Genomic DNA, 22,032 nt, shown 5'->3' with positions numbered 1-22,032 from the left:
AGCTTTCATAATTAATAAGCATTCATGTTGTTTTTATTTGGGAGCTGGTGACCCAAAGAAAAATCTGCCTACACAGGTGGATCACTATGAGCTCAAGGCTAGTCTGGTCTACATGGTGAGTACCAGGCCAGTTAATGGCTGTATAGAGAGTTCACACATGCAGTCAAAACACTCATATACATTTCTTTTAATTTAAATATCCAGCAACTTTTTTTTGATTTTTTTTTTGTTTGTTTTTCAAGACAGGGTTTCCCTGTAGTTTCTAGAGTCTGTCCTGGAACTAGCTCTTGTAGACCAGGCCCTAGCCTCGAACTCAGAGATCCGCCTGCCTCTGCCTCCCGAGTGCTGGGATTAAAGGCGTGCACCACCACCGCCCGGCTTCCAGCAACTTTTAAAAATGCAAAATTGAAAAGTCTACATAAAAATCCAAATGATATATTGATAGCAACCCTCCTATACAAGATGTACCAAAGGGAAGACAGTAACAACCTATGAAGACATGGGAGCTATAAATGACAAATTATTCAGACAGTTAAAACTATATATGACCTCTCAGGATGGCTCAGAAAGTGAAGGCACCTGCCATGAAGCTTGCCAACCTGAATTCAATCCTTAAAACATAGATTATGGAAGAGAACTCGTTCCTATAGGTAGTCTGACATGTAAATACACAATGTAAAATAAAATCAAAGATTTCATAAAAGCATGTATGTGCATTCTCTCAATTCCTTTAAAATACATAAAATAATTGAAGCAGCGCATACAGTTGGATTAACGATGTAATGTTTGAGATAACGACAGTGTGCAGAGGCAGAAGTGGAGCTGCCTCACAGGGAACAAGCTCTCCCTGACTACAGCCAGTGGACCAGTCTGTTTCCTGTCGTTCTACTGAAACGCTAGGTGGGCATTTAAATGGCGGTTTAGAGAGGTAAAGGGGGAACCCTGTGTTAGAATGAGGGGTCCAATTTTATTTGGACATCTTAATTAGGTGAGTCAAAGGGGGCTTTTGATTGCTGGACATCAATACTTTGATAGGTGAACCTTGTTACTCAGCCTCAGGAGGAGGAAGTGGCCTTGGTGGCTATCTTAGGAATGTGACTTAATGGGTTATAGCAAGGCAGAGGGACTGGGGGAGAAGGGCAAGGCCTGCCAGAGCCATGTTTGCCAAGCTCCTGGTGGCCAGAGTCCCTTCACATCTGAGATGACCAGCTTACAGCCTTACTTTGCCCTCATTGTTTTGGAGGTTCCAGTCCATTAGCCAATTAGCTGGGCCTGTGCCAAGGGAGTACATAATGGTGGCAGCAGGTAACTCAGCAAATACACATCTCATGGCCATGACATCGTCACCTAACAGCCTCCCTCTCCGAGCTCCTGAGGTTTCAGGTCCTCCTCGACAGTGCTATGCTGCAATATGGCTTTGGGGGGGATACTTGCTGTATGACACTGTTCTTGGGGGAGATATAAACATTTGCTCACCCCAAGTAGGGAACTGACAGCAGGCTAAAGTACAGATACTATCTAAGGTCAACCTGGTGAACCAATGAGTTTTACTGGGGTCAAAGACAGCTGCATCCATCACCCAGCAAAGGTGACAGCTCGCAAAAGCTGGAACCTGGAGCACACTGCACAGGCTGGGAAGCTCAGCATGTCACAAAACATCCTTCCCACGCAGCTGCTTCTAGGCAGTCAAGCATGTCTAGAGTGTCTGAGCAGTCAGTCCTTACTGCTTGTATATGTTTGGGGAGGCAGGGGCTACCTGTTTATTGTTTTAAAAGCCTTCCTGCTGGACAGGATGTTTACAACACCGATTATTTCACTTCCCCTGTAAACATCCGGTCTTAATGAGTTTTTCCCTTAAAATGTCCTGTTTTGCCTCCCTTTTAACATCCTGTCTTCAAATATTCTGCAGTTTGGGGCTGGAGAGATGGTTCAGCCCTTAGGTGCGCTGGTTGTTCTAATGGATCTGGGCTCAATTCCCAGCACCCACATAGTGGCTCACAACTGTCTGTCACTTCCATTCCAGGGGATCTGATTGGTGCCCAAAAGAGGATCCTGATGAGGAGAAAAATATTCTTGATTTTTTTTTTTTTAATAAAAAGAGACAAGGACTTGAATGAAATAGAGTAAGGAACTGTCTCCCATCTGAAACGCAGAAGTGAACCGCCAATGCCTGCGTCTATGGACCTACCTGCCCATCCATTCTTCAGAAAAAGCTGATGAATGGAAAAGAGAAATAAAAGGAGGACATGGCTGACCTGAAGGGGTTGAGGATTTTATTATAGATGTAAGGGAGAGCACAGGCAGAGGCGGAGACACCTGGGAAGAGTCCAGAGCGAACATGACTGGCCAGCTGAACCTGGCCATGTGAGGAGTAGGGGAAGGGTTGGGGGAGAGGAAAAGGGGGAAGCAAGAGCAGCTGGGAAGAGGGCAAGAGGCCAGAAAGGACTGGCATAGCCAAGATGGCTGGGGTACATAGGGAAGAACAGCTGGGGAAGGACAGTGACGCTCAGGGGCTGGGGAGGTTGAGGGTAAGGGGCGGGGCCAGCAGCCAGGAGGACCCTGTAACAGGTAAGGACTGAGGGACACTGGGAGAACTTAGTGGCGAGCATCTGCTTTAATGTTAAATAGGCTGATTGGCCCATTAGCTCAGGCTTCGTATTAGCTCTTATAACTAGTATATGCCCATTATTGTAGTATATGTAGTATATGGCTGGGTACCTTTTTCAGCAGGGCAGGTCACATCTCACTTCTTCCATGATCTGGGCAGAACTGGGGGAAGAGCTTCCTTCTTCCCAGAATACTCCTGTTCTTATTGCTCCACCTCTACATCCTGTCTGGTTGTCCCACCTATACTTCCTACCTGGCTACTGGCCAATCAGCATTTATTTAAAACATACTTGACAGAATATAGACAATGTCCCGCACCAAGTTATGGTTTCTATTGCTGTGATAAAAGACCATGACCAAAGAAAGCAACTTGGGGAGGAAAGGGTTTATTTAGCTTACCCCTTCACATCACTGTTCATCATGAGAGGTCAGGACAGGAACTCAAAACAGGGCAGGAACCTTAAGGCAAGAGCTGAAGCAAGGCTATGGAGGAGTGCTGCTTACTGCCTTGCTCCCCATGGCTTGCTCAACCTGCCTCCTTAAAGAACCTAGAATCACCAGCTCCACCTTCAATGGGCTGGGCCCTTCCCCATCAATCATTCATTAAGAAAATACCCTACAGGTTTGTCTACAGCGAGACCTTATGGAGGTAAGTTCTCAATTGAGACTCCCTCCTTTCCCGTATCTCTAGCTTGTGTCAAATTGACAAAAACTAGCCAGCACATGCATTTTCTGATTGCTGAGTCAATCTTTAAGAATGATACTGTTTTCAGGGGGGTCCACAGTGGTCCAGAACCACACTCAGCATCCCATCCTTTGTCCCTATCGACGCAGCAAGTTTTACTCTCTGATGGGAGTGCAGAGTGCACTCCTTCCTGTGAAATGGCTGCAGAGCTACCTCAGGCTGGGCTCCTGCTTCAGAGGCTGAGCAGCTAAACCGGCAGAGAACTGGAAAAGGCTTTCTCTGACTGAAGGACAGCACTTCAGGGAATGTCCCGTGCTGGAAAGGCAAGACCTCATATGCAAAGAGACACCATGTCCTTCATCTAACCTGCAACTCTCAGCCTGCACTGTAAGCAGGCCAGGACGCTTCCCTGTTCTAAGACTACCCTCTTACACAGGTGCTCCTGCTGCCCTCCTCTAACTTCCGCCGGGGTGGGGCCATTTCCTGAAGTAGGGCAATGTTAGACAAACAGGTCTTATTCGGTAGCCTAGCCTTGTTTAAAACTTACTGAGTGGCCCTTGCTGGCCTCAGCTCCCCAAGAGTTGGGATTACAGACTGAACCGCCATGCTCCGCCCCGTTAACAATGGACCACATACACATCACAGCCATCAAAGAGTCTATTGTTCGGTGTGTGGATCCATCAGGGTCTGTAGGTATGGCCTGCTATGCCTTCCTCGGCCCCACTGGTACACAGTGGCACACAGCACACACAGTCACACCCCGATGATGGAACCCAGTTGATGAGCAGCACCACACATAAAAACATGTAGTCAGCAGTTTAAAAAAATACAGATTTATTATGTTTCTCGCAGTTGTACAGAGACCAAGACACATAAGCTTAGTCTTCGTGTTAAATATAAACAAACACCAAAAATATCATAAAAACACATTGGGAGCCTTTCAGGAAACCCTTCCAAGTTGCATCCTTATCAAAACTGCAATGGTGGGAGCCGATCTGTCTTATGACATATTCTGCAACCACTAGTTAATGCTGCAGCAGCAACAACGAAGGAAGCAACGTATAGTCATGGTGGCTCAGTTCTGTTATCCCAGCACTTGGGAAGCTGAGACAGGAAGATTGCTGCAAGTCTGAAGCTAGCATAGAGAGAGTTCTAAAGCAGGCAACAGAATAAGACCCTGACTCAAAAAATAAAATTCAAAACAACAAAAAAACAAAACACAAAACAGCCATGGTTTCGATGTATCCACAAGCTGGCAAGCTGACCAGAGGCCATGGGTGGGCACATGACCTGAGAATTCAACAACCCGATCACACAAACGATCCAGGATGCTTGCTGGCTTCCCTGGTGGGAAGGTTTGCTCCTAACCCCGATAGGACACACTGCAGCAGGGAGGCTTCAGAGTCAGTTCTGAGCCTTTGTCCTCAAGAGGCACGAAGCACGTCTTGACAGTCCCTGACGGGGCAGTGTGATACAGAGGGATCACTGTCCCTATCTCCCCTACATTTCAATAGTTAAAGGATGACACAGCACCTCATAAAGAGGACAGAGCCTAGCCCAGAAGTCTTCACTCCTCAAACAGGGCCTCCCCTCAGCAGTCAGAAACCCAGCGCAGGGTCTCCCACAGACCTGGGGTGCTGTTCTCAGAGTCAGTTACGCGACTCTGAGGCGATGGGGCTGCGGACCGTGGACATGAGGTGTGACTTGTAGGTTTTGCTCAGTCCCGTCATCCAGAACTTCAGCAGCTTGACGTTGTCTTCCTCTGATGCGCCCAGGACGCTCAGGAGCTTCTGTGTGTCCTCCTTGGGGCGACTGTCCACCTTGGTGAATTTAAACAGGACTTTCACTTTGCTGCAGAGAACAAGAAACAAGCACTGAGACCACAGAAGAAGCACCGGGCTTTCCTCATGGACCAGGGAGAGCTCTGCAGACCCCGCTGGAGTCCTGCCACACCAGGGAAGGGCACGGGGCTGCCCTATGCAGTCATGCGTGGGGGGCCTCACCCTGAGGAAGGCCAGGCCACCGCCAGGGCGAAAAGAGAAAGGCGTATTGCAGACTCAGTTACTCAGGAGGCTGCAGCAGGAATCCTTGATCCCAGGAAGTTCAAGGTCAGCTTGGGTAAGACAGGAAAAAAAATCCTCTCAAAAAAGAAGAGAGAGGGGCTGGAGAGATGGCTCAGTGGTTAAGAGCACTGACTGCTCCTCTAGAGGACCCAGGTTCAATTTCCAGCACCCACATGGCGGCTCACAACTGTCTGTTTCATTTCCAGGGGATTCATGGCACCAGGCATGTATATGGTACATGCAGACAAAATACCATATGCATAAATCTTAAAAAAAAAAAAACAAGGAGAGAAATTTACCAAGAAATAACTGCGCATGAGTTTCACTGCATTATATTTGACGCCAGGAAAATGTTCAATTAGTTCAGCTGATTTAATAAAATTATTACTAAAACTCAAGGCAGAAGGAAACAAGTAACTTTCTTTTATAAAGCAGTAAGGATGGCTGCCAGGCTGTGCCCTACTGCAGGTGTGCCTAGGTCTGATGCCTAGCATCCTCCACCCCTCCAAAATCAGAAATGAATTAAGGAATAAAGAAACAGCGCTTTGGTTGTTCTGAGCCTCTTTCACACGGCCAGCATCAAATCTCAACAGCTCCCAGGACACAGGGTCTAGGGCAGGAGATACTGGATCACTTCCCAAGGTCACCTAGCTCCTAAGTAGCAGGGCTGGTATCTGAACCCCACTCCTACTTCCACTCTTGTGGGGTCCTAAGAGCCAGAGCCTGGCCTTTTTTAATGAACACCGTCCCCTTTTCCACATGAGCCCACCGCCATGGAGAGCTGGCCCCCTCCTCCCACGAAGCCGGGGAAGCTGTCACGACAAGGCTGGGGCTTACTTCATCCACTCTTCCTTGAGACAGATAAGGCACTGGTCCACCACATCCACAGACAGGTTCTGGTTGGTCAGGGCTGCTTCAATCTTATTCAGGATGGTGGGTCCAACTGGGGGCATAAATAAACACTGGGTGAGGAAGAGGCCGTGGTGCCCCCTCTTGCCCTGACAAACGGTGACACCAGCAGCAGCACCCACCTCTGTCTGCAGCCACAGGGCTCCCACTGGTCACCACGAACTCGTACTTGCTGAGGGACGGGTCATCCTCACATCCAGCAGGGTGGAGGTTTGAGCGTGTGGCCGTGTGGACCTCCACAACAACTGCGAACTCTGAAGCAACAAAAAGCACACCATCTTATCACGTGTTCCTTGACCCCACCTTGACACACACTGTCAGGGACAGGCCTCCCGTGAAGGAAGTTTTGGTGCTTCATACCTTTGGCAGTTTATTTTTTAAGGGTTAGTTTTTGCCTCAGCTAAACTAGAAATAACTCTTATGTTAAAATGATCATAAGTCATACAGATAAATTCATTCTGAGCAGCCCTCTGTGAACGGTTCCACTACTATTCTATCCTGTAGATGTGTGCAGTGGCCACACCCACACCCACACAGCCAGCAGTACAGGAACTTCACAGTCAAAACACCTCTGCACAGACCAGTCCTAATGTGAACAGAGGGCCTTGCTCAGGGGCTCAGGACACCCCCAGCCCCAGCAGGTCTTATCTGGGACTGCAGAGAGCTGCCTGGCCCCAAAATCTGCGACTTGGATCCAGGCTGCCTTTGAGAGCAGCGAGCAGTATGCGTCTCAAAGAGGTCCTTACCCGAAGCCAGCACATGAGCCGGGATAGGCACGGGAGGGCTGAGCCCTAGGAAGTTACAACGGTAGGCTTCCTCATACTGGTTGCTGTAGGGGATGGTTCGGACACAGCCTACAGGCAGCATGGTCTGTGGAGGACAGGGTGGCTCAGAATCCACAAGAGCATCCTCTGCATCTGGTCCACAGCCCCCTCCTTAGTGTGTCCCTGTTCTCTCAGCCCATACGCAATCTCCCACTAAGAAGCCACCCCCCCCCACCCATGCTGCCACCTGCTGCCTCTTCTGGTCTCCTTGCCAGCTCAGATGCTCAGGAGACAAAGAGGCACTTGTGGGTTTTGGCAGCCAGCAGACATGCCGTGAGCTGCTCCTACACCACTGCCTCAACCTGACAACAGCTGTGGCATCAGCAAGAGCTAGTACTTGCCCAGATAACGCCTCAGAAGAATTTTAGATTGAGGAAGGGGAAAACGGGGTAGCTGTCAATAGTGACAATCTAGGTTCCCTCCACAGGAGTACCAACACCCACCATTTTCATCAGGCAAAGAACCGATTTCTGAGGCTCTGCACTTGGTACCCCCCAGTATTTGCCCAAGTCAAAGATTAACACACAGGGGAAGGGTCTCACCCGGAGGACTTCAAATGCAGAATGGACGAGGTTCACATCTCTGCTTTTCCAGATCACCTGATTTCCCATGAGGACATGCCAGGCCAACATACGAAAAGAGGAGGCCCCCAAGACCTGAAATGCAACACCCAGCTCTTTAAGTATTTTATAGGAGCCAATCTGAAGGTCACAGTCTGCAAAGGGAACTCGTCCGAAGGATACAGGTGACCTGTCCAAGGCTGTCAGGGGGCAGGAGGAGTTCCCAGGTTCCAAAGGTATTACATTATATTCTTACGCACCCCCTCCCAGCTCTACTGTGAAACATGCGAAGCAATGGTGCTGGCGTTCCGCAGCTGTCACCCTCTCTAGACACGCTGTCATGCTGGAGTGCTTGGAAGCGAATACCTGCCTCACCACACCTGTCTCAGGAAGAACGAGGGCTCTGCCTCCACCACCAGGATGCACCCGTATCCTGGCACTCGTCCAAGCCAGCTGCCTGATGACAGCCTCCTTTACTGTGACATTTCTTCAGATGCTGAGGCTGTCACCGCATCAGGCCTGCTTTCTGTTTGTGGTATCTCTATTCTCTAATCCAAACCAGCCTCTCTCCTCTCTGCCTGTCCGCAACTCCTGCAGCACTGGAGGAGGTAGCCTGTTCTTTCTTGAGACCAAACATGAACTTGAAACAAGACAAACAAAAACAGAGGCTACAATACCCAATGCTCCCAAGCACATCTCCCTGCAACAGAAACCACAATGCCTGCTATCACACACAAAAAAAAAACCTTAAAAATTCTAAATTAAATTAAACACAGTGCAGAAAGTCACCTGCCACAGTTGCACATGCCTCTAATCCCAGCACTGGGTAAGCAGGCCCAGAAATGCAAGGCCATCATCCTCAGCTATCGGGAGTTCAAAGCCAACCTAAGACACATGAGCCCCTGTCTCAAAAGGATAAAAATAGCATGAAAAGGGACAACCTGCCTTCACCTGGAGCAATCCTCTCCCTTGACCCAGCAAGCCATGTTCAATCTCATCACACTTTTCAGCTCCGGCGTTTCTATGTATATGCCACTTCATGCTGCCTGCTTGCTTTATCAGGCTAAATGATATCCCACTGTCTAGACACACTATTAATAACCAAGGCTGGCACGTAGGTCATGCCAGTCTTATTCTAGGAATGACTATTAAAGTCTAGCCGGCCTACAGACAGATAAAGGTGCTTTTCAACACCTTCAGGAGGTTCTAGATAAGAATACAGGACCACAGGAACCTCACAGACGACAGACGCTGGGCTGGAGACAGTTTAGCTTCAGTGCAAAGTATGGGGACTTGAGTTTGCACTCCAGAACTCAAAAAGGCAGGCAAGGCATAGTAGCACGCGCTGGTTATCCTACAGCTGGGAAGGCACAGGAGGCAGATCCCTGGGGTGCACAAGCCAGCCAATTAGCATACTGGACATGTCTCAGGCCAGCTAGGGACACTGTCTCAAAATATACAATGTCAGTAGCACCCAGAAGAAAGGCACCCTGGCGTCTACACACAGGTGCATACACAAACATGCATGTGGATGCACACAAACACACCAGATGCCCATTCTGTCACGGCCACCATCCACCCGCTGAGAAGTTTCTAGTGCCACCCCTGCCCATGGATGTGGACAAGCTCTTCTCACTTAGGACCACGCCCATCCCCCCTTACCTGTCTCATGTGTCGAAGGGACTTGAAGACAGAAAGCTTTGAGGGCTGCCAGCTCCCACAGGCCGGGAGAAAGGACTCTGCTGGGCAGCTGGGCAGCTCCCGCCCTTCAGCCCCCTCTGGCTCAGCAGCAGCTTTCTCCTCCTCTTCGGCCTCAGAATTGTCCCAACTTTCTGATTCTTCCTCTAAGTCTACAGGACAGACAAACAGGACAGGTATGGAGTGTGCATCCCCTGGTTCTGTGGCTATTTCTGCCCGGCACCTACGGCGACACCACCAATTCCTACTGTATCCTAGAGAGGCCGGATGACTGTGTGCTAGTGCCTGGGCAACCGGGGGCAGAAGGCGGAAGGCTTGCGCAGAGGAGACATCATAGAAGCTCCTTCTGCAAGGTGCTGCTATGCGCCACTGCTGCAAAGCTGGGCCATGCATGCAGACAGCATGTGTTTATCAGCATTACTGGCCAGGGGCCAGTCCTTGCGCCCCACACACTATCTCGTCCCATCTCCCTGCACCCAGACGAGACACAAACGTTTTACTACCATTAGTCCTCATGGCAGACCATTACAGTAACATCTCTGCTGCAAGTCACAATGAGACCCAGAGACCAGGGTGCCCGTAAGGACAGAGCCAGGGTTGGAAGCCAGTTCTATCTGACTCAAAAGCAAGCCTGAGCCCACACTCAGATTCCTCATGACCCAATTCAGTTTAAATGTGGCTGAGATCCCCGTCTGCCCACACATCCCATCAAGACCTGACTCTGACGGCCTGCAGACTTCAGATCTGTCATATTATACTCAAACAGTTCCAGTACTGATCCCGAGGGATAGGAAAGCAACTCCAACGTCTATCTTTTCTGAGTTTGTCTTGCTCGAGAGCCCCCCATTCCTGAGTACTTGCACAAGCCACGTGCAGAGTGAGTGTACGACTAGCGACAACCTGGAAAGAGCTCCAGCTACTGACAATGGAGGCAGGGTAGCATCATAGGAACAGACTGTATACCATCTACCGTAAGCGACCATTGCGTTCCCACCTCCCAGCCGTCAGGGAGGGAAGGAGGGAGAATGAGACAGGACTCTGAACTCCAGAACTCAAACAATTTCTGTGGAAGTCGAGCCAGAAGGGAGGGCTGCAACCGTGCATTGGGACCACCCTAGGAAGTCAGTCACACTGGACTCTAAGCACAGATGCAGAAATGATGTTGTACAGTGATTTCTTCTGAACTGAGACAACCTCTCTAAGAAGAGAGGCTCATGAGATACAAGTCTAAGGAAGTTCCTGAAACCAACAAGATTCCACAGGCTTCTTATCAAGGTTACAGAAGCAAACAAACAATTGCTGGGGTGAGGGAGGGGACGACACACCGGCTGGGCTATCTAGAGGGAACTCTGGCAAACAGAGCTGCATGGAGACTCCCCAAGAGAGCTGCCTGCAGGGAACTTGCCAATCTGTTGAGCCACCTGCAAGGCCTGCAGAGAGCGCCAGGGATGCCGAACCCATCTGGGAACAGGGCACAAACGCACCATCAAGGAAGATGAGACAGAATCGTAACAAAATCACCAAGAGCATGAAACTGGTTGGAACAAAGGCCCTTCAGTTCACATCCAGACGCCCTGGTACCAGCTCCACTCACTGTGGCAGCCATAAAACCTGGGGCCCAGCTACCAGCACAGATGACCCTGCAGAGATAAAGAGCCTTACCAGCAAGCTTCTCCATCTGGACCAGGGTGTCCTCTGTGGGTGCACCCTCCAACAGCTTTTCTGTCAGCCGGCTACCACATGCCTTCAGGAGCCTGGAGATGGATACAATGCCAGCAATGAGATACCCCCGCCAATGGGAAAACTAAACTTGAGGCTTACCAAGGCCTTGGTTCAACCCCCAGGTCACAGAAAATGGCCTACACAAACATACTGGAGGACCCCACCACCACCACCAAGGGAACAGTTTCCAAGACATGAGTCTTCATTAAGACATGGCACTTCATTAAAGGGGATGAGAGGGACTGGAGAGATGGCTCAGAGGTTATGAGCACTGCCTGCTCTTCCAAATGTCCTGAGTTCAACTCCCAGCAACCACATGGTGGCTCACAACCATCTGTAATGAGATCTGGCTCCCTCTTCTGGCCTGCAGACATACAGGCAGGCAGAACACTATATACGTAATAAATAAATCTTTTTAAAAGGGGGGAAATAAGAAAATGGGTTGAGGTAGTTTGGAGGAATTGCTCAGGAACTCAGGAACATAGGTAGCACAGCAGACAGCTCTTAGCTCTCTACTAAGTGAAGTGCTGTTCTATGGCTATGCTATAGATGGAAAACACAAGAACATTCTAGACAATTCTCAAAGGAAGAAACTACAAACAGCCAATAAGTATGTGACAAATTCAATATCCTTATAGCTATCAAAGAAATGCAAGTTAAAATTGCTTTGAGATTCTATTTCATACAATCAGCATGACTATCACCAAGACGACCAAGGACGGGGCTGGAGAGGCGGCTCACAGTTAACGGCATTGGCTGCTCTTACAGAGGACACACATTCAGTTCCCAGCCCCACATGGTGGCTCGCAACCATTTCCAGCTGCAGTTCCACAGGATCCAACTCCTTTACCTTTTCTTTGTAACCTCCACAGACACCAGGCACGTATGTAGTCCACATACATACATGAAGACAAAAAACCACCCCACATATAAAATAGAAGCAAATACTGTGGAGAATGAAGGAAGTCGGAACCGCATGCCTATTGGTGGGCATGTTAACTGGTGCTGCCACCTTGGACGTCAGTGGGGAGGGTCCCCCAAACCCATCACACTACTCCTGGACACTACCCGAAGCACTGTAAGCCACCACACCAGAGATTCTTAGTGGTCCCCGTTCACACTGCACACCTCTCCCAGCTACGGCACAGACGCCGCGAACTGGCGAAAGTGGAAGAGGCAGTGCACCCCGCCAAGCTCAGTCCTGAGGCTCTGCAGGCTACACCCCATTTCCCTGCACTACTCAGTTCCGGAAGCAGGGGCTCCCTGTTCACAGTACACCTGTACACTAGACTTTTACCCCATACGCCAGCTGACGGCTCCCCACCAGCAAAAACTGCCAAACCCGAGCCCAGAGCACCAGATGCCAGCTCAGAAGAGGCCCGAGCCAGAAACCCGCTGCCATCTTTGGAGAAAAGACTTGGTCTCCATACAGAAATGTTCTTTGTGTCAATGCGAAGTGAGTTCTACCTAGAAATGTTTCCGTCCAGCGGGGAGATAGACAAGAGAACAGGCCTCGAGCCAGCCAGCCCCACAGGCAGGCAGATGCTCTAATGCCTCGTACCCAGACCTGGGATTCGTTACCAGGCAAAGGAAGTATGCAGACACGCCCACAAGTTGTCGTCACTGGTCAAGGAGGTCAGAGAGCGGGCAGCGTTGCCATTCCTCTGGTGCAGGAAGGGTGTGAAGGCTGTGTTCATCCTCTGTGCACGCTGTGGGCATCCGAACTGCTCTGCCTCAAATACCTGAACACAAAGGGTAGAGAAGCGCGCCTCCTCAGTGGTGGCTAGGACCGTACTCTTTGGTTACTGCCACCCAGCTTCCCCAGACTCTCTCATTCCGCTCTCTCGACTCAGAACCCAGGGCATGCCAACAGCCTGACACTGCCTCGCCGGATGGTTCTGCAGCAAGGGGTCTCAGGGTAACTCCTCTCCTTTGCTACTTGGTCCCTTGGGCTCCCGCTGGGTGTTCACCATCCTTCAAGTGCTGTTGGCCTCTCCCTGGCAGGTTCATCCCACAGATCACTGTAGGCAATGGGGACATTGACCATCTGGTTTCCCCAGCCTCCTGTTCCTTCCAGCCACATCCTAACACAGTACAGCTGCTCCATCTATGAGGATGGATGGTGAGCAGCTCCCTCCTCTACTGCCCGTGGACAGCGCATGGACAAGGGTCTGTGACCAAGGCACGCCCATGTCTACCCGCATGCTCTTTTGCAGCTGGAGATGGTGCCCGAGGTAGGGCTCTAGACAAGACCAGCGGATAGTTTGGGTCCTGATGGGTACAGGAAGCAAAGACACCAGCCAAGAAGCCAGAGGCTGAACAGTAGTTAAAAGACACCAGGCTGAAGGGGTGCCAGAATAGTGGCTAAGGTAAAATCAGGAGAGCTACAGGCTGGTCAGTAGGGACATCCCGCATCACGAGCTGAGCTGAGACCTCAACTTGGGCCCTAAGACAGAGGCAGAGCTCTCAACATCCATGGCAACAGAGACCCCCTTGGAGCATCACCTTGAGGGCCTTGCCCTGGAGCTCACTGATGATCCCACGGATCTTCCCCAGCAGGAAGGGCCAGGAGTTGATGAGGTAGATTCGATCCATCATGATGGCGATGATGCTGTACCAGCGCTGGAAGCCTCTGGCCAGGCTGTCTTTGATGAAGAAGGTGTGGCTGAACACAAAGCCATGCTGCTCATCACCAAAGAAGATAGGGCCTTCGCGACCAGGGCACACCTTGGAGGAAGCGACAGTAACTTTAGGCAAAGCTCTATCCAAACTTTACCTACAGTCTCTTGGGTCCCTTTTCCTGCTTTTGGTGGTGCTAGGTTACTCAGGGCCAATGTGCTATCACTAAGCTGCACCCACATGTTCCAACTTGGTCTTCTGGATAGACCGGAGGGCCAGCAGATGCAATGGACTGCTGCTGGGCCTGCACAGTAAATAGCACGCTCCTCTAAATCACGTGACTGTGGTGGTGGTGGTGGCGTTAAGTGCACATGAATACAGGTGCTTGCAGAAGCCAAAGGTGTTGGATCCCCAGCAACTAAAGTCACGGGAGGTTGTGAGCCACCCAATGTGGGTGCAAGGAACCGAACTCAGGTCCTCTATCACAGCAGTACCTGATCTTAAACGATGTGCCATCTCCAGCCCCAGCACACACTATTTTTAGAGTCCTGTGGTAATTCCCTCCTGACAAATTTTCTCAACATGTAACTACTGAGCATATGATACCTGGCTGCTGCTAAGCAACAGTCAGACGAGTGACAGTGCTTCCTGGCATCAGATGAGGGGATCCAGGGCAGCGAAGCCCGTGGGACAGATCACACCTAAAAGCTGAGACTCGTGCTCCATAGCAGGAGTTCAGGAACAAACCGTTCTTTTGCTGTTTTTAAACCTTTATTTTATTTTCTGTTTAAGAGTGTTTGCTGGCATGTATGTCTGTGTCCCACATGGACGCAGTGCCCATGGAGGTCAGAAGAAGATGTCGGATCCCCTGGGGCTGGAGTTACAGATGGCTGCAAGCCAACACGTGCATGCTGGGAATGAACTCGGGTCCTTTGCAAGACCAGTGAGTGCTCTTAACTGCTAAGCCGTCCCTCCAGCCCGATTCATTCTTCAGAAGGTTCTAAGAGCACCAACATGGTGGGGTGCAGTGGATACAATATAAGGCTGATACTTGGTGCAACAAACCACACAGTGTAGAACTGTTCTAACCGAGAAACATACTCAGCAAGAATAGAGAAAAAAATAACAGTCTGTTGTTCAAAGTGAAGAGCTAACACTTATTTCCACAGCCAGAGCCCCAAGGACTTCTCTTCGAGCTCTGACAACTGCAGCCACGCCCACGCTGCACTAATAAGCAAGCCCCCCCCTCCCGGTCCACAGTCACGACGCTTCTCAGAGACAGCCTTACCTCACAGCTCAGGCTCCGGACACAGGCCTGGCGGACGATGCTGAAGAGCTGGGGGTGATTGGGGTGCTGGTGACTGACATACTTAATAGAGGTTTCTTTATCATGACTGATATAGCCCGGGTGCCCCACAGCAAGTGATCGGCAGCCCTGCACACAGGAAGAACAAGAAACCTATTAGCTAGAAGCAGGCGACAAACCTAAATGTAGAAAATATAATCCTTTTTACGTTTTTTAAAAAATTTCTTCCTAAAAAAAATTCTCCCTATTTTGATTGGCTCTTGGGGAAAGCATTATCACCTAAGTGGCATAATTTCATTTAAGTATTATATGTATGTCTCTTTCTTTTTTATCAGAGGCAGGACTTCTCTATGTGGCCCTGAAATAATTTCATTTAAGTATTTATACGTCCCTGCCCCTTAGCGTCCCACTTTTCCACATGATGAATGACAATGACACCCGATTCCTGTCCACTCTAGTGAAAGCTGGAACCCCTCTACCCAACCAACCCAGCAGAGGCTGTGTGGGACTTCCACTTCACTCCAACAAAGAGGCTCTAGGGTCCAAAAGGAGGATCACCCAGATACTGAATCGGTTAAAAAGGCTCCGGTTGGCATGATGAGAAAAATGATCTCAGAACCTTGGGGGGGGGGGTCTCTCATGCTCCCCCTTTCACAGAAAGGTAAAACCGTCTCAAGATCTCAAAGACACTTGCCTCACACATGTCTGATTTCTTGGGCCCAGGGCTGCTGGACTCGGTGCTGGCACCCTCGGCTGGGCTGTGGGCACGCACCCGGCTGCTCATCTGGATGCCGCCCTCCTCTTCCTCGGCCTGTTCAACCTGGCCAGGGCTGTCCCCACTTCCAGCACCCTGGGGCAGGGGAGCGTGTAGAACTTCCGTGCAGAACAGAGTGCGGGGGCCATGGAGCTCGCAGAAGTGGCAGAGAGCGACAATGGCATTCATGGTGCCAGGGATGCCAGAGGCCTGTAGGGCAGAGACACTATATATGGGCTTACCCCTGTCCATGCTATGATACCATGCCCAGGACACTGACATACCGGGGCCACAAAGGTAGTCCTGGCAGGCTGCTACTCCCACCTGCAGGCACTGCTGAGCACCCACTGTGTAAGAGTTGTTATACCAAGGGCAGGAGAGACACAAGGGGAAAAGACAGACAGGCAGAGGAAGAGAAATATGAATAAATAACCACACAGAAAGTACTCGCTGGAACCGCAACAGATGCCAGGAGCAAACATATTTGTAGGCAACATAGGAATGATGCTAAGAAACAGGACTGATACCAAGGAGGGTCTTCATCCATCATCATCACCTGAGAGGCAAGGTTTGAGTGCTGGGATGCTTGGGTGGGGGTTTACCTACAAGGATAAACACATCTCATTTCCGCACAGGGAGACTTGGAGCTGAGAGGAGGTAGGACCAGGAGGGGTTGGCTACACAGGTCCCAGCGGAGCTGCAGGGAGCAGAGCGTGCAGACTAAGCAGGTGGGCTGGGTCAAGAGATGGGCAGACCTAAGGGCTGATGTTGATCTCATGAACATTTTGGCCACAGCCAGGCACCTGGTTTGTTTTAGAAATGGCAAACATGCAGTGTTCTGACGAAGACAAGCAAGCTCTGATCTTCATCTTTGAAAGCCAACGTGCAAAAGTGGACTGCAGGTACCAGTCTCGCTGACCACTGAAGGGTAAGGGGGCACTGGCGGGGGGCACTGACAGGTGGGGAAGCCAGACAGCACCAGAGTTTCCAAAGTGAGAAGGCAGACTCTACTGGAGGGAAGAGAGATCGTGGATCATGAAGAAAGGAACAGGGGCAACAAAGAGGAGCAGGAGGGGGGGCGCTGGGCATGAGGTCTGCAGAGGGTTTTTTGTTTTTGGTTTTGGGTTTTTTTTTGGTTTTTCAAGACAGGGTTTCCCTGTAGTTTCTAGAGCCTGTCCTGGAACTAGCTCTTGTAGACCAGGCTGGCCTCGAACTCAGAGATCCTCCTGCCTCTGCCTCCCGAGTGCTGGGATTAAAGGCGTGCGCCACCACCGCGGCTGGTCTGCAGAGTTTTCACCTCCATGGAGAACTGAGTGGGACACCCGGAGCCTCAGACATGGACCATGTGACTTCCACAGATCCCAGAGCCCTCCAGAGAAGGTGACAGAAGAGCCATCTAAGCCATCCTGCTGGACCACAGGAGAGAAGGGGGTGTCACTCAGCCTTAAGAGAAAGGCAATCCTACAACCGCTGTGCAGGGGCAGGTCCTAAGAATGAAATCATGCAGACACAGAACAAGCCCTGGCTGACCTCCTGCTGAAGTTGGACTTGACCCCAGGGAGGTGGTCAGAGTTTAATGGAGACAGTTTCAGCTGAGAAGATGACAGAGCTGCGGTGGATGGCGGTGAGGGCCACCCAACAGTGGGCGTGCCCAATGCCAATGAAGTGCCATGTGCCTAGAGAGTTAAATGTTAGGTCATATGTGTTTTAGCACAATTTTAAAAAATGAAAACGCAGCCAGGCATGGTGGCACACCTGTAATCCCAGCCCACCCCAGAGGCAGAGGCCAGTGCAGTCTACAAAGCAAGGTCTAGGCTAGCCAGAACTAGACCCTGTATAATAAAACAAACAAAAAAACAAAAGAAAACAAAACAAAACACCCAAAACTGATCACCCACAGAGCCACATGAAGGGTCCCTCACTGGCAATCATGTGATTTCTAGAGAAAGAGGAAAGAGTGTGCTGGTGAACCTGAGAGGGCTGTGGTATTGGGGAAGTCCATCTCCACCTGATAAAATGATCTCAAACCGGCAGAATCTGGAGCCTCTAAAGAGGGAATTCATTCCTTCTGCAGCCATGGGGGCAGCTGCGGGTATCTGTTCTCTACTTACAGCAAACAAGAAAAGGGGTTAAAGAACGGCACGCCTGCCAGGTGGCGGTGGTGGTGGCAAGGACGGTGGTGGTGGCGGCGGTGGCAGCCTTTAATCCCACACTGTGAGTTCAAGGCCAGCCTGGTTTACAGAGCGAGTTCCAGGACACGCTCTAAAGCTACACAGAGAAACCTCGTCTAGGAAAATCAAACCAAAGCAAAACAAACAAAGAAGACCAGAATGTCCTTGGGGTTCTGACAGCCGCATACCTGACCCATGAACACTGTAGACCACACGGGCTGGCTGGAAAAGGTCTGGGAAGGCAGGTCAGAGTGACCCTGTATTCTCCATGCCCATCACAGCCACAGTCACACGTGGCAACGCAAGACTAAACCAACCATAGCTAAGCTCAGGTCCACAGCCTCAACAGCCAGATTTACAGTTTTCACACAGGGCTCGGAACCAGTGTGGGTTCCAGGACATTTCCATTTTTAAAAAATTGAAAAGAAAAGGGGGAAAAAAGCTCCATAGAGTCCTACTCAAGGCAATGTACAACTTTTTAAGTCTCTAAATACAGGCAAGAAGACACTGATCGGAACCCACACTGTCTTCTCTTTTGAGGACACCTCCCTGGGTACTCATCCCCTGGAAAGTCAGGTTTGAATACGACCGAGGAGACGTGGCCAGGAAGACGGCATGCCTGGGAAGCTGGCAAAGCAGGAACTGAGCGTACACCTCACAAGGGGCCGGTGACAGACAGATGCACCTTGCTCGTCTCCGGCTCCTTTGAGCTGGCACTCTAGTGCTCCGCAGTCGGCTCCCTGAGCTGGCAGGCTGCCCCGGCCCCATTCCTCTTGGGTTAGACCAGGATGAGGAACAGCGGGTATAAACGACTGGCAAAGCAGGTGACAGGGACCTGGGGGTATGACATGTCGCCCATGGAAATCCTGACTGTGGTGTGACATGCAGGAGCTGGATGCAAGGTCCCGAATATGCGGCAGACCTCTGTCTGGCCCACTCCTGGGCACTCAGTCCCCATGTGCCTGTCCTTACAAACTTGCTCCTCTAGACTGACAACCCCGTCTTACCAACTCCCATTCCCTCACTTGTCCTAGGCTTTGGGAGCTATGTTGCTTGTCTTCCCTTTATAGATATTAAGTCAGTGGAGACTTTGTCTAAATAACTACAATCCCTTCAGTGTCCACTGCAGCTCCCAACACATGGAAGGCACCAAGTTACTTGTTCATAGAGATAACTACTGTAACCAGAGAAACTGGAGGTATTTAAGACGTTTAGACACAACTACAGTCAAAGCAGAGTCTATGAATCTAGGGGCAGAGAGAGGGTTCAAAGGGTTTACTACAGTGTGGTCATTGACCACAGTCGTTTAAGGATCCATTAGAGCCTGTCATGGTGGCACACATCTGGAATGATGCACTAGAAGGTGCCAGCAGGAGAATCAGTCAGTTCTAGCTACATGGGATGATCCGGGCCAGCCTGGGCTACGTGATACATGAGACACCGTCTCATAAACAAGAAGAGTCCACCGCAGGGAAGGAGATTAAGCAACCAATAACAGGATAAAGAGGCTGGGGATGTAAAGGAGTCAGGACCCAAGACAGGCGCACACATCCTGGGGAAGGGGCCACAGCATCTTCGGTGGGGCCTACAAGGGGGAGAAACAAGCCTTCTCCTGGCAAAGCGTGCACATGAGAGCAGCCCTTAGCCAAATCCCTGCCATGTGTGCAACATCAAGACGAACCTTACGCTTAACAGATCACAATTCCACCATCCCGCTGGACGAGTCAGGTGTGGCAACTGCACGCGAATTCAAGGACCTGAGGTTTTCTAGGGAAAGAAAGAAAAAAAAAATCAGACCTAATTCTGAGAGCAAAGTCTTTGTAGTTTCTCAGACTGTTTTGTATGTGGCACCTGGATCCCGGTCAGGAAGTGGCCAGTTCTTCAGTGGCTCTCCAACCCCAATGCCCACCACGTTTTCACTGAGCACACTTCCCTGAGCGTCTTATCGCCCACCTCCCCAGTTTCTATTGCAGCTGAAGCTGGTCTCTTCGCCATCATACTTACATTCTGAGGCAGCCTGTGCCTGTATGCTGTGTGCCCACACCACCTAAGGCACAGGCCTGGCAAACCATACCCACCCCATTCTTCCCTGGTGTGCCCTGGCTTTACCTCATCCCTATTTCTTGTCTTCTCATAGTTCCGGGCCACTAAGAGTGCCTTGTAGGCAAACAAGGGGTTACATGGACCTCCACTGAAGTCAGCAGCAGCTGTGACTGTCTCCCACAGGAAACTCAGTACTCCCAGCTGCCTCCCTAGCTAGAGCAGAGTGGGTAGAAACTCAGCAGGGGACCGTATCCACAGCTCAGAACTACTTCTCCCCGCTCTGCCACTGCTGCTGCCAACTTCGGCAGGATTTCCTTTAGAGAGCGCCCAGTCACTTGACACTAGCAGAGCAAACAGTGTCACGTGCCAGGACCTCTCAACTGTTGAATGACAACTGTAATAACTCCGCACCTTCGGCACCACACTGCCTGTGGCCTTTCGGTGCTGCGACTTCTCTCTGCTGGACACCACGGGTGGTGCCAGACTCCCCAGAGCTGCAGAGCCAGCCCGTACTCTGGGCAGGTCCTCCTCCTAGCTCCCTAACGCCTAGGGCTGCTTGTGACCTCCTCGACTGCGAGCCACTGGCTAATCCCAGGGCTAAACGTTCTTTCCAGGGCACGAGGGCGAGTTATCCAGTCAGAGAGAGAAGTGAAGTGTCCTGCCTGCCCTGCCCTGGGGCGGCTGAGCCAGGCAGACAGACCCACCCGAGGGGCGTCCTAGGGCGGCCGTAGAAAACGGACGTGTACTGGCAGGACGTCACCGCGAGCGGTGCTCAAAAGTAAAGCAATGACCCCGACCGGGGTGGGGGGTGGAACCCGTCACCTCCCTCTCCCCTGTGTTTACCATCCCCGCCTTCCATTCAGCCCTAAGGCCCAACACCAACCCAACTTGAGCGCACGCCGTGTCCTGGACGCCAGGCCGGAACCCGCTCGCGACTGTCGGAGCCCGCAAAGCCGTTGCTACCGAGCTAACCCCCGCCGAGGGTTGGCCCGCTCCGCAGGCCCTTCACCGAGCCCAGCGCGTGACCCAGTCGGACCGAACCATCCGCAGACCTGCGGAGGGAAGAGAACCCCAGCGCCCGGCTCAAGCGAGCGGCGCCGCGTCCCCGGGTAGATGGCCAGGATGCTCCGAGCCACGCTGTGCAGCGTCCCGCTCCGCTGCGCCAAGGGCAGGAGCCCCGCGCCCACGTGTGCCCCTCGGCGCCGCTTGTCACCCCCCAGAGAAGCGCAGATGGTTCCGGCCACCGAGAGAAGCCATTCTGCAGGGGTGACGTCAAAACTAACATTTCAAAAGAGTAGGAAAGAATTAGCCAGCCAATACCTAGGTCACTACAGAAGAGCAAAGAGAACTGGAGGACTTTCCTCAGGGTGCTGGGCTCTCCTGACTCCACTCCCCGCCGGTTAGGTGGCCGACCGGAGCCGGCTTCACCCCTTTGCGAGAAGTGGAAGGTGCGGACATGTCCTGGGATGGAGGCTGGTGACAGAGGAACACAGGACCGCGCATGTGTGGTCTGAGCTCGACCTACCTTTGCACACAAATTAAAGACTATTGGTTTGGCTATTTATTTTATTTTTTATGGACTATGAAATTAATATTTATTAGGAAAGGGCTTTTTATATAATAATATTAGACATCTTGAAGGACTGGAGAGATAACCCAGAGGTTAAGGGCACTTGCTGCTCTTGCACAGGATCCAGGTTTGGTCACTATTATTGACATGGTGGCTCACAACCAAACATAACTCCAGTTCCAGGAGATCCAACGCCCTCTTCTGGCCACTCCGGGAACTAGGCACACATGTCATGTACTTACATACATGCAGGTAAAACACTTATATACATACAATTTTTAAAAATCTTTTAAAAATAAGCCTTAAAACAAAATTACAGATAACTTGACGGCATATAGTTTGGAACTTCCAGACACTAGAAAGATCATCAACAAAATCTGGAAGGAAGGGGCTGGAGAGAGTCCCTCGTGGTTAAGAGAATTTGCTGTTCCTGAAGAGGACCTGGGTTAAGTTCTCAGGCTCACAACCCTCCGGTGGTTTGCGCAAGGTGCACATACATAC

The 22,032-nt window shown here is 50.9% G+C and overlaps 1 protein-coding gene across 2 annotated transcripts; it reads right to left on the bottom strand.

The window, feature by feature from the left end:
- Positions 1 to 4,109: 4,109 nt before the first annotated feature.
- Flcn (folliculin) lies at positions 4,110 to 20,995 on the bottom strand. Of its 2 annotated transcripts, none has more exons than XM_038327522.2 (13): positions 20,845 to 20,995; positions 19,600 to 19,685; positions 15,688 to 15,957; positions 14,976 to 15,122; positions 13,574 to 13,795; positions 12,650 to 12,810; positions 11,009 to 11,100; positions 9,311 to 9,498; positions 7,631 to 7,744; positions 7,011 to 7,134; positions 6,387 to 6,518; positions 6,193 to 6,298; positions 4,110 to 5,143 (listed from the first exon to the last, which is right to left on the bottom strand). In XM_038327522.2, exons 3-13 carry the CDS (start codon positions 15,934 to 15,936, stop codon positions 4,942 to 4,944), a joined length of 1,737 nt encoding a protein of 578 aa, XP_038183450.1. In that variant the 5' UTR covers positions 15,937 to 15,957; positions 19,600 to 19,685; positions 20,845 to 20,995; the 3' UTR covers positions 4,110 to 4,941. The 2 variants fall into 2 exon arrangements, with proteins under 2 accessions (XP_038183450.1, XP_038183451.1); XM_038327523.2 differs by having other exon boundaries at positions 20,805 to 20,958.
- Positions 20,996 to 22,032: the final 1,037 nt, after the last annotated feature.

This window comes from Arvicola amphibius, chromosome 4, assembly GCF_903992535.2.
Source record: "Arvicola amphibius chromosome 4, mArvAmp1.2, whole genome shotgun sequence".
NCBI classification, from domain to species: domain Eukaryota; kingdom Metazoa; phylum Chordata; class Mammalia; order Rodentia; family Cricetidae; genus Arvicola; species Arvicola amphibius.
Note: the sequence above shows the minus strand (reverse complement) of the source record. Positions and strands in the feature narration are given on the sequence as shown.

Excerpts from the sequence above, each read along its gene's own strand:
- Flcn (XM_038327522.2), bottom strand. The coding sequence starts at position 15,936 with ATGAATGCCATTGTCGCTCTCTGCCACTTCTGCGAGCTCCATGGCCCC. Across the intron at positions 12,811-13,573 it reads TCCAGGGCAAGGCCCTCAAG|GTATTTGAGGCAGAGCAGTT; the intron begins GTGATGCTCCAA and ends CTTTGTGTTCAG. Across the intron at positions 5,144-6,192 it reads CTCAAGGAAGAGTGGATGAA|CAAAGTGAAAGTCCTGTTTA; the intron begins GTAAGCCCCAGC and ends TGTTCTCTGCAG.